This window comes from Polypterus senegalus, chromosome 8 (assembly GCF_016835505.1).
Source record: "Polypterus senegalus isolate Bchr_013 chromosome 8, ASM1683550v1, whole genome shotgun sequence".
Taxonomy (NCBI): Eukaryota; Metazoa; Chordata; class Cladistia; order Polypteriformes; family Polypteridae; genus Polypterus; species Polypterus senegalus.
Genome location: NC_053161.1, coordinates 39,070,152 through 39,088,214, shown reverse-complemented (window position 1 = coordinate 39,088,214; position 18,063 = coordinate 39,070,152). Strand labels below are relative to the sequence as shown.

Here is an 18,063-nt window from a genome sequence, read left to right as displayed (position 1 = left end):
AAAATGTTCAGTGATCACACTGTTTTAGCTTAATGTACAAATTAATTTTGGCTAAGGTTACTCACAGTTTAAAGGTGAGGCTGGTCAAATGACCTTTTATGTTTCTGCCTTATTTTTTTAAGAAGAAAAACTGCACTTTAATGTTGACATTTTTGTTATTATTATTTAAAGACAATACCATTCTGAAAATGTACTTAAAGTCTGCCCAATTTTAGCCAGGGATCATATTTTTGTTTCTGTTTTGAAATGAAATGCAGTTTAAATGCATTTTTTTTTCAGAAATTAAAACAGCTTGAGTTTACAATATTCCTGTCCATGTCTATTATTTGATTCTGTCGCCCACTAAAACCCTTTTAAATTAAAAAACAACATTTGCGATTTGGGGCAAATGTTCATGTGTGCTTACATTCGATTAATGAAGATTAATTAATTACACAGCCTCTAATTAATTAGATTCATTTCGAGTCCCACCCCTAATATATATATATATATATATATATGTATATATACTGTATATATATATGTAGATATGTATATGCATATATATGTATATATATGTGTGTGTGTATACATATATGTGTATATATATATGTATCTATATACAGTATATGTGTATGTGTGTATATATATGTTTATATGTGTGTGTGTATATATATATATATATTGTGACAGATTAGGGTTTTCTCGCACCCTTGTACACTCAGACCACACGTCAGACACCAGATAAAAAGTCCAATTATTATTTATTATAATAATAATGTGCACAAAGCACGCTCCTCTCCACAATTCTCAAATAAACAAACAATACTCAAATAACCAATCCTCCACTCCCAGACGCTTAGCCACCCTGCCTCCCAACTCAGCTCATTGTCTGGGAGTTCCCATGATCCTTTTATACTCCCTGACCCGGAGGTGTTCCTGCCCAACAGTCCACAAATCCTTATTCCTTCCGGGTCAGGGTAAATAGTCCTTTTTTTCAACCCGGGAGCACGTCGTTTCTTCCTGTCACTTGACCTTGACGCACTCCCGGGTCATAGGGCACATAAGAGCCTACGAGCCCCCCTACAGCGACGTCTGGCCCCCAAGGTATCCAGCAGGGCTGTGTACAAACACTACATAGTCCATGATGCCCTGCTGGAACTCGGAGCATGATCATGCTGTCGGGAGAGCTCCTCCTGGCGGCCTGGGGTGAGGGCCGGAGTAAAATGCCGGCAATCCACAACAATATATATACAGTGGTACCTCGGTATACGTCTGCTTTGGAATAAGTCCAACTTGGTATACGTTCTGTTTAGAGGCAAAATATTTTGCTTGGTATACGACCTTTGTTTGGAATACGACTCGTGTGCTAGAACAACACGTGTGGTATACCGGGCGCGCGCCTTCAAAAAAAAGGGGCCAAGTTTTAACCTGCACAGTAATCCCTCACTATATCGCGCTTCGACTTTCGCAGCTTTACTCTATCGTGGATTTTATATGAAAGCATAACTAAATATATAACGTGGATTTTTCGCTGCTTCGCGGGTTCTGCGGACAATGCGTCTTTTTACTTCCTGTACATGCTTCCTCAGTTGGTTTGCCCAGTTGATTTCATACAAGGGACGCTATTGGCGGATGACTGAGAAGCTAACCGATCAGAGCACGCAGTTAAGTTCTCCTGACTGAGAAGTTAACCAATCAGAGCACGCAGTTAACTTCCTGCGTGCTGAATGCAGTGTTAACCAGGAAGTCTCGTCTTGCTCATTCAGCATCAACGTGTTTCGCTGTGTAAAGAGTTGACTTTTGTGCTGTTTTGTGTTTATCTTTGTGCATAGTCAAGCCCTTCATTATGGCTCCAAAACGATCTGCTACTGCTTCAGGGGCCGTGCCCAAGTGCAAACGGGAGATGTTAACGATTGCCGAAAAGGTAAACGTTTTGGATTTGTTGAAGGCTACGATTCTTTTTATTTAAAAAGTAGGAAAGGAATATAAGATCTACGGCCGCAGTGTCCTTTAAACCAGGGTGCAAAATGAGTTGTAAGTGGATGTAATAAGGCAGTAGTCTGGATGGAATCTGCTTTAGGGATTTGGATTGAAGACTGCCAGAAGAAGAACAACGGCAGTGCTACACAATCGCCTGAAGTGGCTACTTTGGAAGAGCTGTAACGCTCTCCTTTGTTGTGCAGTAAAATTAAACTCATCGTTATTGGACAAGTCATTTTCATTTATTTCATCTAATTGCTTTTGTATTTATGTATTTTAGTATTAAGCAGTGTTTAAATTATTTTATACAACCCCATCAATGTATAATATGCCAATAACAATAGGATTTTATTTTCATGGGAACGAATGAATTATTTTCCCTTTATTTCTTATGGGAGAAATTCATTTGGTATAAGTCCTGTTTGGTATAAGTCCAAGGATCTGAAACGGATTAAGGACATATACCAAGGTACCACTGTATATCTATATATAAATATATGCCAGCAATACTCATGACAATGACAACACAATTACATTGTCAATCATGTTACATTATTATTAAAATGTTTCCTTTTCTTTTTCATTACTTCTTTAACACAATACTTCTCCGCTGCAAAGCGCGGGTATTTTGCTAGTATAGGCTAAATAAAGGCTAAGACCTCTACTGTTTATGAACTTTGATTCATTCTCATCTCCTTTTTTTGTATTTTTTTGTGCTAAATTTTTTCGCCATGGCAGAACATTACCTATAATAACCAAAAAATCCCAAAAACAAAGATGGTGGTACTGTTTTGTGGCAATATTTAGAATGGGCAAGTTTACCCTTAACTCTTTCCAGGCCAATTATTTTTTTTCAACATTAAAAAATCTCAGTTTTTTGAAATTCATACAAAGCAATGGTTTTATGCATGAATCAACATAAAATATTTATTTATGACAAATGTTTCAATGTTTTATGTTCCATGAGCCTCTTCACTATGTAAATTCACATATATATTTCACAGCATAGTCCTGCAAAGGATGGTAATGTTAGAAGCAGCCAATGGTGTGCATTACCACATTACACTGCTTGCAGTATGTGTTACATGTTGTGAATACTGTGACCGCTGTGGCAGCTGGGCGAAAGCAGCCAACAGTGGCCATCTTTGTGCAACCACCAGAGGATGTCTTTGCGTAGCCAGCTACAGCAAAGCAGCTGCTGGTGGCAGCAGTCAATGTTTAGAAAATCTTTACAGCTTAGTACCACTCTCTAACCCCGGATGTCGATTAATGTCGACAGCAGCCTCAACCCTATGTTTTAATGTAAGTCGACACCTGCCATGAAAGAGTTAAACATGATCTCACGAATCTTAATAAACAAAATTAAAGTTACTGTTGCTGAGTCATTTGATAAGGTAATATTAAGGTATCACTGTAAAAAAAAAAAAACAGCCTAGCACATTTTTTAAAAGAACTAATGGTAAATTACTAGCCTGGGCGTCAAATTGTTGCAAAAACTGCAATTAAGAAACTTCTACTTTTACTTCTTTGGTCATTATTACTTTCACACTGAGTCTGTTTGTTATGAACACAAAGGAATGACTCAGTCGTGTTCCAGACAAGAGCATTTGTGAGAACTTTAGTAAACAATTACGGCTAGATTGGCAAATGTCTGTGATTTTTAATTTTAGTTAGACACTTCATCTAGAGTATTAAACTGTTAAGAATTCAACTGAACCAACCCCTTTTCAGTAAAAGCCCGGCTCTAATGATTTGTGCCTAAAATTTCTGCTTGAGCTATCTCTCTTTCACTACAACAGCTTTGGCTTCATTTCAAATGACTGTAGACACTATAACCACAGCTTTGTTTGGTTGTAAGGACATTATCTTCTCAGGATTTGAATTGCAGACAGAAAAAAACATTTTTCTGGCAAATCAGATATGAAGAATATTGTCCACTGCAGTGCATATTACTTGGTCATAAACTTTGTTGTTTGTTTACAGAAAGTAATATAGAGAGAAATTGTGGACCTCAGTTGTAAAGGATAAAAGATGGAAAACTGTGCAAACACATCAGCTAATATTTGTGCTGAAGGTTTTTAAGTGGAATTTTATTTTTACATATTTATAGTTTATTTTCAGGGGCAGCACGGTGGCGCAGTGGGTAGTGCTGCTGCCTCGCAGTTAGGGAACCCAGGTTCGCTTCCTGGGTCCTCAATGGGTGGAGTTTGCATGTTCTCCTCGTGTCTGCGTGAGTTTCCTCCGGGTATTCTGGTTTCCTCCCATAGTCCAAAGACATGCAGGTTAGGTGCATTGGTGATTCTAAATTGTTCCTAGTGTGTGTGTGCGTGCCCTGTGGTGGGCTGGCGCCCTGCCCAGGGTTTGTTTCCTGCCTTGCGAGCTGGGATTGGCTCCAGCAGACCCCCGTGACCCTGTAGTTAGGATACAGCGGGTTGGATGATGGATGGATAGTTTATTTTCAACATATACTTGGACAGAGATGTCCACCATGTCAAGAAAATTATAATTCAAAAATAATTGATTCCATATTCAAAATGATCACTTGTGGTACTAGATGCTGTTTTCCATTCATTTCCCTCCCTAATTCAGATTAAATAATAGGCATTTCACAAATCCAACTTAGTAAAAATGGTTGATTGAGAAAACTGATTCAATAAAGATTATACAAGAGGAATAGCGTAGCTATTCTTAACTGTTATTTTATCTAATCTGTGATAATCAATATATTGCCTTTTCCCCACAAAGAAAAAAGCTGTCCCTATGGGACTATTGGAAGGTGCTATAAACCCATTCTACAAAACTTCTTAAAAATATCTCTTCAGAATCTCACTATCAGGTTAAGATAAGGTCTATGTTTTCTATTTAGGAACAGGAGTATCAGGGAGTAGGTCAATCATACAATTATAGTTTTTGTGAGGAGATAGCTCTAAAGGCAGATCTTTGCTAAAAACATTTTGAAATTCTTGATATTTAGAAGGTAAGATGTTAATGTTTCTATAAATGATTTAGAGTCCAAGACTTTATGTAGCCAGTTATGTTTACAAAATGTGCCCTATTAACAACTTCTTTATTACACCTCTTCTTCTTCTTTTGGCTACTCCTTTTAGGGGTCACCACAGCGGATCATCTTCTTCCATATCTTTCTGTCCTCTGCATCTTGTTCTTTTACACCCATCACCTACATGTCCACTCTCACCACATCCATAAACCTTCTCTTAGGCCTCCCTCTTTTTCTCCTACCTAGCAGCTCTATCCTTAGCATCCTTCTCCCAATATACTCAGCATCTCTCCTCTGCACATGTCCAAACCAACGCAATCTCGCCTCTCTGACTTTGTCTTCCAAACGTTCAACTTGAGCTGACCCCCTAATGTACTTATTTCTAATCCTATCCTTCCTTGTCACATCCAATGCAAATCTTAGCATCTTTAACTCTGCTACCTCCAGCTCTGTCTCCTGCTTTCTGGTCAGTGCCACCGTCTTCAACCCATATAACATAGCAGTCTCACTACCATCCTGTAGACCTTCCCTTTCACTCTTGCTGATATCCGTCTGTCACAAATCACTCCTAACGCTCTTCTCCGCCCATTCCACCCTGCCTGCATTTTTCACCTCTCTACCACAAATGTTATTACTCTTTACTGTTGATCCCAAGTATTTAAACTTATCCACCTTCGCCAACTCTACTCATTGCATCCTCACCATTTCACTGACCTCCCTCTCATTTACACACATGTATTCTATCTTGTTCCTACTGACCTTCATTCCTCTCCTCTCTAGAGCATATCTCCACCTCTCCAGGGTCTCCTCAACCAGCTCTCTTTTATCGCTACAGATCACAATGTCATCAGCAAACATCACAGTCCACAGGGACTCCTGTCTAATCTCATCTGTCAACCTGTCCATCACCATTGCAAATAAAAAAAAGGCTCAGAGCCAATCCCTGATGTAATCCCACTTCCACCTTGAATGTATCCATCACTCCTACCGCAGACCTCACCATAGTCACACTTCCCTCGTACTTCTCTGCCATTCCTGACTTCCTCATACAATACCACAGCTCCTCCCGAGGCACCCTGTCATATGCTTTCTCCAGGTCCACAAAGATGCAATGCAACTCCTTCTGGCCTTATCTAAACTTCTCCATCAACATCCTCAGAGCAAACACTGCATCTATGGTGCTCTTTCTAGGCATGAAACCATACTGCTGCTCATTAATCATCACCTCACTTCTTAACCCAGCTTCCACTACTCTTTCCCATAACTTCATGCTGTGGCTCATCAATTTTATCCCCATGTAGTTCCAACAGTCCTGCACATCCCCCTTATTCTTAACTTCTTTATTACACCAATTAATATGAGAGTTATGTTTTCTCAACCACAGCATACCCAAAATAAAATGCACAATTCAAGAGTTGCATACAAAAAAGGAAATGGATTCACAATGTATTATCCCAGTTTAAAGGGTAATGGTTGGTGAGACATATTCCAAAACCTCTTCCTCAATGGGCTTCCCATTCACTGAGAGTACCCATGATAAGTATTGCAGCTGTAACTTTTTAATTTTTCATTAATGAAGAAGAAAGGAGCTTATAAAATTTTCTACAGTCATACTGAAATCAACAACTGTTTATTACCACAAGTGGCAAAAGTAAATTCTTAAAGAAAGACTGATTGCCCAAAGCTAGACTCCCAATATTAAAAGATGGATTTGACATTCCACTGAATTTATATAGTATAATACTCTTCATCTGATATGGTGGTTTTTGTTTTTAATGTTTTACAACATCTAAAATACATAATATTAATAGATAGGAACACTGAATATGAAAAGAGGTGTGGTTAAGGTTTTTTGTTCTTTTAAATATGAATGTAAACACTTAAAAAACACCTTAACTGCAGAAAGAAAGCCATGTTGGAAAGGCATTAATTATATCTTTCTATCCCATAACCTCTTTCTCTCTTTTTTTTGCTTCTTCACAAATAAAGTCAGGAAGTGTATTTCCTTGAAAGTTGCTGTGTCATTTCTTTAATTTCAAACAGAATTTCCAGCAAAAGTAAAGGAAGGACTATTCCCATCTTCCCCCATCCGCTTCCCCTTTTAAAGATTAGGCATGGATTTTTACTAATCAGCCTAACCGCTGCAAAAAAATCATCTATTCTCAGAAAAGCCTCTTCTCTGTTTTTATTTTTATTGTTCAAGCCTATATAAGGATTTTTTTTCAACAGAACCATGAGTCAATGCTGTATTTTCAAAGTTATAGCTCTGACAGAAATCCAGTTACTGCCGGTAGGTAACACAGTAATTCTCTTTGCAATGTATTAATATGTGCTTTACAGGATCTATTCCCTCCAAGCATCTCTCTAGATTTATTTTGATACTTTTATATTGGGTGTAAATTGCCTCCTTTAAATGCAAGATCTGGCCTAAAGAATGTCCTAATTATTGCATGTTGAAGGGTTAATGAATAACTTAAATGGTTTTTAGTAAAGGATTCTTAGCAGCCTTACCATACTGTTTTCAGACCTTGAATGCTTAAATGGTTAAATTCAATTTAGATTGATGAAAAAATATATTTAGAATTGGAGTGTTTATGGCAGCAACACAATAATATGCAAGTGAGTGTGTGTGCAGTTTTAATTTACAAGACATGTTTTTACCTGACAAGACATGCACAGCTATGCTGTTATTTATTATGACAAAATGTTGCTCCTTACATGTTGCTTGAATGCTTTATGAATTTAGCATTTCAGAATCACTGCTAAAATCCTTTATGCATTTCAATTTTTTGTACAATGACATAATGGAAGGAATCATTGTGTTAAAGCGGTCTGACCATGATTTGGTGGAAAATGAACATTTTGTGTTGCTGTTATTAACTTAATGCTATTTAATAACATTTATTTCTAATTCAGGTGTTCATGATCAGAGTGAAATCCTTTACTCACTCTATACATCAACTGTGAGTGTCTGTTTTCAATAAGTGTTAAAGAGACCATGGGCACATACCACCCTAACCCACCACACCACAAGATAAAAGAATGTTGCTGAATTAGACAAGCAATATGAATTGACACTAATGGTTCAAGTCAATGACAATGGCTTGTCCAACACAAAATTGGCCGGGTTTATATTTTACGCTAACAGATATTTTCGAGTGTTCCATTTACTTTCAAATGAACTTAATTAAGATGAGGGTTGTGGGGCTGGAGGCTATACCAGTTGCACTGGAAAAAAAGACGAAGCCAGTCCAGAAGCAGAAAACAGTCCATTGCAAAAAACCCAACCACATTTTTATGATGTATGGGGAAAACTGCACTTTTCGATGAAAAGTCAACTTACACAGGGAACATTTGAAAACCCCAGAAGATAGTATCTCGGTGAGGATTTGAACCCAAGATTTTGTAGCTCTGAGTAGCATTTTCATTTAATGAACCATAAATTTGGAGCATAATTTTTATTTTTTGTCTTAGAATGACAAATGACAAAGTCATTTCACATGGCAGACACCTGCTGTCATTATTGTGTATAGCTAAGCCTTGTGGGGAACAAAGACATTACATAGCTCATATGCATTTCCTTATACTTTATTGACACATGTATTTATCCCTCTGTCATATTAAAAAAATAACAGATTTTAGTAATAATTAATAATAATTGCACCATTATAGTCAGTGTTTTAACAATTTTTTACAGGCATTTTACAAATATACACTTAAAAATTATTAATTATATGTATAAAGTGCTTTTCTAACCTATTTAAAGTACTTTTGTATATTACACACAGAAGCTGTCCCTGCTTACCATTGCTCTATTTTTATTCATACAATACATCACTCTCAAACAGATTTAATTAATGCCATCATTTGTCTTGTTATCCATATGATCCACTTACTCAGCAAGTTTTTCAAATGTGATACATATTCAGGCTGGCATATGATGCTGTACTTTTAGGTTTGAACTACTTTTTATCCTATTTTAAACAGGATTAAAGGAAAAACAATAAAGAAAAGACATATCAGGCATGAAATGTTCTTGCAAGAAACTGAAATAAAAGTGTTTAGCATTAAGATTAGTGACTGCATTTTGATCTCTAATAACACCGAAATGTTGGCCTATCATGCTCAGTGGCTTGTAGAGTTAACTACTGTATATATTAACTTAAAAAGGTATGTGATGAGTAAAATAATACTTACAGAAAACTGAAAAAACTTCCCAGCACAAAAAGAAAAAACAAAACAATGTGAAAGGTTTGGGTTACCAAAGGATTGTAATGTACTTTTCCTTTAAAACAAGTGCAACACCAGAGCCCCTTACTATAGTTCAGTCCATAGAATGATACATACTTTCTGTTTAGGGATATGTCTATGTATATAGGGGTGTGGTCAGAGGCGGATGCTCTTCATCCATGGCCTTGTCCTTGGGTGTTGGCACATGCAGATCAATAAGCTGCTTGGTTACCATTTTGCACAAATTTTACAGTACCCCACATCATCATGCACTATTGCATGTACAGATTCATAGCTAAAATCCAAATGTGCAGCAACAGTAAACAATCCAATCCATTGATCTTCTCTGAAGAAGCTGTTCACCCTGTCGATGTGGACTTGTGTGCGCAATGTTGATGGTTGACCAGACTGAGCTTTTTCGGTAACATTTGTTCTTCCCATGTTAAACCTTTCTACCCATTTATAAACTTTTTGTTTCATCCTGTTTTCACTTCTGTACTGAGGCAGAATCCTTCGGTGAAATTCAGCAGGTTTCACTCCATCTGCCGAAAGAAATCTCTCTACAGCGTGTTTTTCAACTACAGTGTGGTGCAATCCTGCAGTGGAGTGTCCATGTTAGTTTGACCTTGGCTTCAGCTAGACTAATGGCAAAGCACTGCACTGTGCATATTCCAATTACCCATAAATTATCACAAAGATGTTGTATTGCATCAGCTTCTATCTGATGAGTTTACCGCACAGTTTTCAAATTGGCATTTCCCCTTACCTTTTGATTTACCTTTGTGTATGTATATATGTATGAATAAAAAAATAATTCTATATTTGTTATGTACAGTAATAAAGCAATTAACAATTATTTATTTTTACTATTAGCAAAATAATATGATAATTTGGTTCACAGGTGAACCACAGACACATTATGTAAAGAACAAGAACATTAAAGGGTAATTAGAGTTCTAACTTCTTTGCTTTAGGCTTGCAAGCAAAATGGTTTACAGAGATTGTGATTTTAGGATTTTGTCGTTTTACATTGTCTTTTGGATACCTTTTGTTCCCCTACTCTTTACTTGTAATTTGGAAAATTCACTTGTTTTCTGACATTGGAACACAGACTTAAATGCAGCATTTTCTAATTTTGCTACTTGATTTTATTATGGCTCTCCAGTTCCATTGTACTCATTCATGTGTTTGCACTCCAATTTGAGCTTGTTTAGTCTGCTGATAGTGATGAGGCTCCACTGTGCTCTTTATCCTTATAGCAAGGCATTTTCGGTTGGGAAGCCACAGAGGAAGGTTTGTGTTAATGAACTATCTTCAAAAATGTTTTCAAGTAAAATGACCTGGAGTTATTTCCGGTTACTGTCCGGTTTGAATATTTTTCTTCAGTCAGCACTGGACTTCTGTGGATTTTCTGGATTCCTCCTACACTGCAAATATCTGAAAGCTTACTTGAGTGCTGGACTTGGCTTGGTGTAAATTAGCAGGTTTGTGTGAATGTGTTTGTATATGATTTATAGTGGACTGAGAGGCAGTCCATGGCATGTTTTTGCCTTGGGTCCAATATATCAGGATCCACCAACAGTAAATAAAGGATGAAGGCTAATATAAAAACTGTGGTTGATAAAACAAGCAAGTTGTTTATTGTTATAAATTTGTATAGTTTCTCTGAAGTTAATACTTTTAATTTTTCAGGAGTTTTTTAATATTATAAGTGCATTTTTAAACACCCCTCACAAAAATAGCATCTAAAAACAATAAAAAAAAATGCAATTTCATCTTAGTATCTCTATATAAGCCTCCCTCACTGGACACTTAGGATTTGAACCCATGCCCTGTCCTCTGCATACACAGCACTTTTTGTTTTAGATGTGAGAAATATATAACCTAACAGATCTGAACTCTGATTTGTGTCTGATGCTGCATGAATTGACTTTGTCTCCACAGAATCTTGTAAAGCAGACATAGGTGCTGAGTGAGGGTGTGTGCATAAGTGCTCTTTGCTGATGGCCAGGTGCAGATTAGGCTCCAGAATATGCCTCTTTAAAGATCAGTTAAAATACAAGTTTTCTCAATCCCATAAGCTCCTTGAACCTCTTAAATGTATTCAATCAAACATCCTCTATTCACTGAATTTAAGTATTGACTTGTAAATGTTATTTGCAATTACTGTGAGCACATCATTTTATATATCTAGTAGTGTACATATATTATGGAGGTTCAGCCCGGACACAAACAAACAGACACCAATAGTTCCAACACACACGGATTTTTCTACATAAAAGTGCCCTCAATAAAGTCTCGCACAGCACACAGTGCCCCTGCACCAAACACCCTTAAAGTCCGGGCCTTCCAATGGACCTTCCTTTCTTCACCGCCTCTGCTCCTCTTTCCCGAGCTTTGTCCTCTTCCTCCCAACTCCGGCTACTGACTGGAGAAAGGGAGCCTCTATTATATCCACCCGGATGTGCTCCAAGTGCCCTCTGACAATCTTCCTGCGGCACTTCCTGGTGTGGCAGAAGTGCCGCATGAGCACCTGGAAGCACTCCGGGTGTCCCTGGTATTCCTTGCGGCAGCACTTCCGGGTGTGGCGGAAGTGCTGACATCCAGGGCTCCTTACTCGTCCAAGTGCCCCCTGGCAGTGGCCACGGGCCCCTACAGGGTTGAGCTTCCATGCTCAGTTCCCATGGCCCCCATACAAACCAGGGCGGTTGCCCTCTCGTGGTCATAGTCCCTCTCCCGACCTTCCAGGCATCCTGGCTAGGCACAACTCGCAGCTGACCGTCACATTATATATACAGTATATCTGGAAGTAAAGGTCTGTGATACAGTTTGCATATTTGTAGCTAGAGATCCACAAAGGGAGTAAATGAGTTATGTATCTTAAAATAGTTTTTTATTCCTAAGCTTTCAATAACTTACCAGGTGTCATCGTCAGAAGAAAACGATTAGACAAAAAGGAATCAAAGGCAATATATAGCAAGTGAAGGGTGGAGGTGGGGGGATGATTAATAAGGTGGTGTTTGAAAGGTGTTGGTCACAAAGTCTTTATTATTTGGATGTTCTTCTTTTTAAGCCTACATATGCTGGATTCAAGTCCAAATGTCTGTTAATGGGGCTTTCATTAGACAGCCACGATTCAGCCAGCTCACTGGTCCTGAAACTTACTTTCACAGTGTCCTAGTTAAAAGTGTGTCCAGTAGAACTTGTATGTGTGTAAATTAGGTCCTTTCTTTTGATGGCATTGTAATGTTCCTGTAAAAGTTTTGCAAGTATTTTAGATGTTTGTCCCACGTGTACTGCTGGGCATGCACTGCATGGAATGCTGTAAACTAAGTTTCTTGTCTCTGTAGTTGATTTTTTGTCTTTGGCATTGAAAAGGACAGTACCATATATACTCGAGTATAAGCCAACCCTAATATAAGCCGAGGTACCTAATTTTACCCAGAAAAACTTACTGACTCGACTATAAGCCTAGGGTGGGAAATACAGCAGCTACTGGTAAGTTTCAATAATCAAAATAAATACCAATAAAATTATCATACATTAATTGAGCTCATTCAGCTCATTAATTGAGCACACAGCCCGGAATAAGTCTCACAGAGCCTGCACAGCACCATACAGAGCCTGCAGCAGTTCTGCACGCTACGAACCGATCACTGTTAACAGAAGTGAAGTGGAGGTTAAAATCCAATAGAAAAAAGTCTTAATTAAATACAACGAGGTTAAAACAATGCTCGAATCTGTCTCTTTAAAAACAAGCCCGGTGCATTCTTTAACTGCCTTCTCGGCCTTATGCGGCCAGCCGTCTCTCTCGTGCGTGCGTATGTGTGTGTGTGTGTGCGTGCGCCTCTGTGTGTCTCTCTCTCTCTGCACTGGGAATGCACAGAGAGAGTGTGAACATGTGTGGGTCGGCAGGGGCTGTGGGACCTGACTCGAATGTAAGCCGACGGTGATGTTTTTCAGCACATTTTGGGTGCTGAAAAATTCGGCTTATATTCGAGTATATATGGTAAGTAAAGTGTTTGCCGGTTTGTGTGCTATCTTGATCCAAGATCTGGACAGGATGTGTGCAGTACTTTATGACATGCCACAGTGATAAGGGTGGGTGTGGTAAATGTGGTGAGGGACCAAGTTGGGGTTGACTGCAGAGGTCTGGGGCATCTCCTATATAGGCATTTGTTAATAAATGTCTTGAGGTAGCTGTTTGATGTAAACAGACAAAAATGATAACATCTTTCATTCTTTTTTGTGTCTATTGTGTTACAAATGGGTGTTATGGGTTACAATGGGCGTTAATATATATAAAATATATATACATACTGAGAGTTAGAGAGAGAATGATTACCTTTAGCTTTAACATTTATCTACTATATAATAAAGTACTAAGGTCTGCCTGTGCAGTCCTTCTGAGCAATCCAGTTGGTCAGTTTGGCTTTGGTGACATGACAAAAGAGGAAGTGTGAGAGTGAAATGGAAGAAAAGGAATAAAAGCATATCAGACATGCTGAAAGAGTGGCCTTCAAAAATGGCAAGTAAAATTCCAGACAGAAGACAAGAAAAGCATACATTGAGAATAAATGACAGAGTCTGAGAAGCAGGCTTTACAGGAATGCTCTCAAGAGATGGAGCATCGCTTAAGAGTTGTGCATACATGCAAATAGAGATGAAAGAACACAGAAGGAATACATAGGGCAAGTGGTAGCACATTTATTTTATTCATTCTGTTATCTGTCTTTGACAGGTAATGTGTCTAGTAATGAACAAACAATTCCTTTGTTTGCAATTATTCATTCCAATTCAGAGTTGCAGTGGGCCAGACCCTATCTTCGCAGCACTGGGTGTGAGCACTGGCCATGGTTCAAGTCCATAACAGCGCAGCATTCTGTATATGCACATGTTTCTGACCAATTATGGGTTCAGGTTATTTATTTTGCCAGCATCATTTGTATTCGGCTGGGTCACAAGTAGTGTTGATTGGCCAAAGCCTTTTCCACAGCTTTGTGACCTTGTTCAGTGGAAATTCACCGAGTAGTTGGCTTAGACAAACATTTCTTTCCTAGTGCACCAAACATCCAGCATGACATCATAATAGCCAACGTGACATCATATAGCTGTAACAGCCATTTGTAGAGCTTTCATACATGCCTTCTGTAAGACTGTTTCAGTTTTCTTTATCCTGCATGCCTAAAAAAAAATAATGAGAACTGCCACCAGATATTTACAAGGATCAGATAGCAGTGCAGCAGAGTATGGCTAATTTCTAAGCATAATTAGCCATGTACCCAACTACCTGTCAAAACAAAAATTAAAGAAGCCCTCCCCTCATCAGAAGAGAGAAGAGACCCTGTGAAATAATAATAACATTCACATTAAGGTAAGCTATTGTACCCTTCAAACGAAAATACTGGAAGTTTTCTTTTTCTTTTTTTTAATGCATGTGGGTACAAATCTGACTGTATATCATCATGATATGTGCAGATCAGATTGGCAAGTGATCTTAAAGTAAGTACATTTGGAAGTACTGCACATGCCTCGTACAGCTCTGTAATGTCACACCATCGAAAATGGAGCAGAAATGGTTAGAAAAAAATCACACACACAAAAATTAACTAAAAATAAATAAAAAAGAGAAACAGTTAAATAAATTCAGAATTTTCATAGTCTTCAAAGACAAAGCTATAATTTAAAAAAAAGAAAATTCAAAACAGAAGATCTCAAAAGACCATAAACCTTAATACAAAGTTGCTAATCACACAAAACAAGCTAAGGAACATGGAAGCCAAGGTTACAAATGCCACAGTAATTTGTGATGGTATGCAAGTGTCTATGACAGGACTCTCCGGTAACAGGAGCCCAAATGATCACAGTACCTGATGGCATACCTACCTCAACCCCTGCAAACAATAATTTAGGGTAAAGGACTAGTATGTAACTACTAACATAAAACTATACAAGTGATGTTTTCACATGACTCAATTCATATATCAACATATAAATATGGCATAGGTAGTGAAAATGTTTTCAGCAGAAACAATAAAATGAAACAAGTTTTATTTTCAACATAATCTCCATGAATATTATTGCACTTGTTATAGCATTCACAAAATTTTTGATTTCCACTCAAATTAAATCTTCTGTAGCTGATTTGATGTCCTTATATTTAAGAAAACAGGATATTTCAGAAAGGTACATCTTCAAATTAGAAAGCAGGTGGTAGTCACACAGATCCGGCTCTGAAGAACAGGGAACAGTTTAACAGTGCGATTGGGTATATTTTCATGAAGTAGAAATGGTATGGTTAACCGCTTTCCTCCCCTCTTTTAAAGGGCCCTCTGAAGCACATAAATAATACAGAGTACCCCATCAACATCATAAATAATTGTGCACATGTATTTACCAGCACCTGATTGTGCTATGAATATTTTTTGATTTGGAGAATCACATATTCCATTATTTTGACTAATCCAGCTGTGGTTTGGACTCTGAGTCACAGTGGTCTATCACAATTTCACACCAGATATCATCTGGTGAAACACTTTGAAACATTTCTTACCTTTCTCCAATTCAGAATTTATTAACTTCAGATACTCCTTGGAATACCGGAGTATTCTTAATTTCTGATGTCATAATTTTGGGCACTGTTCATAAACTAATCTGTATAGTTTGTGTTGTTTCTTACACCATTACACCTTGAGTTTTAATCATAATTCACCCCAAGGTTGCATCATTTTCATATACTGTAGCTTCCTTAAGTCTTGGCACAATAGAACTCTGTAGCCCATCTGTTGACCATGGCATATGAAGGAAACAGGTCCTGTTATACATAAATCATTGACGAATGAATCTCTGAAGACATACTGTTTGCCAGCAATGGAAATTCAATTATGTCGCAATAAATGATTTTGTAGTTTTTAGCATGCATATTGAGTTGGTTCTGAAACAAGAAATGTACACTATAAAATATAACTGATAAACATTTGTACAACACTACAAAATAGCCTTTCAGGTTCAGACAAAATAGTTTTGATAGCCTTTTTTGGCTGTAAGCATATTACATGATTTTTAACCTAAATAGCTAATTGCGGGTGTCTTTTTTCATCAAATGTTCTAACGCAAAACTTTGTATTTGATATGAGTATTTCCCTTGCAAGAAAAAAAATATTTTTGATTGTCAAATTATAAAAATGCTTATTCTCCATGTGAATAAGCCACACAGGTGAGGAGTTGAACAGCAGCTTAACAATTGCATAAGGCAAAATATAATCCATATTTTGAAAGTCACAAACACAATTTGATTTAAATAATATTACTTTTTATTTGCATAGTTTTTATTTGCTCAAAATACATTTGCAGTTGAAGGGTTTTCTATTAAAGAAAATGAAACTTTTATTTAAAGAAAAGAAATTTATGTCAAATAAATAAAAATTACTTGTTTGCACTTTCTTACTCATATAGCTAATATAAATCAAGAATGATCAAGAACGTCTCTTTTAAACTTGGTTCCCGAAGAGCAACAGTTGTTGCAAGTTTTTCTTCCAACTAGTTTTTAAGGTCAATTTTTAGTATTAATTAAACTTTTTTCCCTAAAGTATATAAATGGGTAGCTTTAGCTTTATGATCAGTGATCTAAGAAATTGCAACTATTTTTTAACACAGTTGTATCTATTTTTTATTCAAACAGAAGAATAATATACCATCAAACTAACTAAAGACATGTTTTATTGAAACTGGAGAAATAAAAATTTATTTAAAGAGGATAAACCTAGATATTTACCAAAACCTTGACAGAACTCTATACTTTTGTATCGAGAGTAATAAATGATCTTCCAATTTGAAATTCTAATTTCTAATTTTTCTCTTTTTTCATTCTGATTATGATAAGAAGACAGAAATTGTAACTGAGCAACAATATTACATAATACATGTAAATGCAATGTATAGCATTTAATTAAATTGTTTTCCATGGGAAAAAAAAACAATGATACAAATTATGAAGGCTAGTAATTTACTTTTCTGTGAAGTTCAGAAGAAGGTTTGTTTCGTTTATAGAGTTTATTAATGTTATTAGTTTATGCTGACATTTATTTAACCTTTAGATTATTTTTGTGATTTTTTTTTATTTAACTTGCCTAAGATTCTGGATTGTGGATTATCTCTCCTTTAACCAGTTAAACATGATGTACCAAACACAATGTTAGTTGGAGTCCAACTTTAATCAAGAAATGTTTAACTAAAGTTGTTGTTTGAAAACAGTATTCATTAAGAGTGTAAACTAAAGAAATCTGAGGATTCAGAGACAACAGTCCATTCCAATTAAAAAAATATTAGATTTTCTCATTAGAAAAATATATATACACCAATATACCACAATGTAAGCAAGAATAGAAGCTTGCTCCATTGACAGAAGTAACTGGCTTTTATGGATTAATCCAAAAAACAGTGCCCAACAGCGCTTGTGGAATTAAGCTGGAGGCTTCTCGTCTATGCAAATGTATAAACCTGAGACCTCTGTAATGTTAAATACTGCACACAACTATCAGTATAGCTGTCAACATCGATTACCTTTACTTAAGAAAATGCAAACAATTACAAGCCAATGCAGTCATTTTGCACTATAGTTGCACATACACCCATTGAACAGTAACGTATTTATTTGTGTATGTATGTATATAAAGTTTGGACTTTCATAGTCTTTATTGCTCATCTTTAGCCAGTTGTTTAGAAAGTAATTTATTTATGTATAAGGTGTTGTGATGTAGTGGGTCCACAGCTCATGTAAAAAGGGCCACTTTTAAATAATAAAAGCACTGTACACTTTTGCACCATCCCCTTGCTATGTTGTTGCCTCACTGCTTATCTCATCAGTAACATTA

At 36.9% G+C, this 18,063-nt stretch overlaps 1 protein-coding gene and 1 long non-coding RNA gene across 3 annotated transcripts in view; one reads left to right on the top strand and one right to left on the bottom strand.

Annotated features, from left to right (window-relative positions):
• The window catches only part of tfec (transcription factor EC), a 233,226-nt gene that overhangs the window by 164,550 nt on the left and 50,613 nt on the right, over positions 1-18,063 (top strand). The window contains exon 1 of one of the 2 annotated variants that reach the window (XM_039760977.1): positions 7,147-7,250. The exons of the other annotated variant lie outside the window; for it this stretch is intronic. Coding sequence (XP_039616911.1) covers positions 7,194-7,250 — 57 coding nt within the window. The 5' untranslated portion in view covers positions 7,147-7,193. Of the gene's footprint in view, positions 1-7,146; positions 7,251-18,063 lie in introns of those variants that run through there. 2 annotated transcript variants of the gene reach the window in all.
• The window catches only part of LOC120533888, a 247,275-nt gene that overhangs the window by 182,837 nt on the left and 46,375 nt on the right, over positions 1-18,063 (bottom strand). The gene's annotated exons all lie outside the window — the stretch shown is intronic.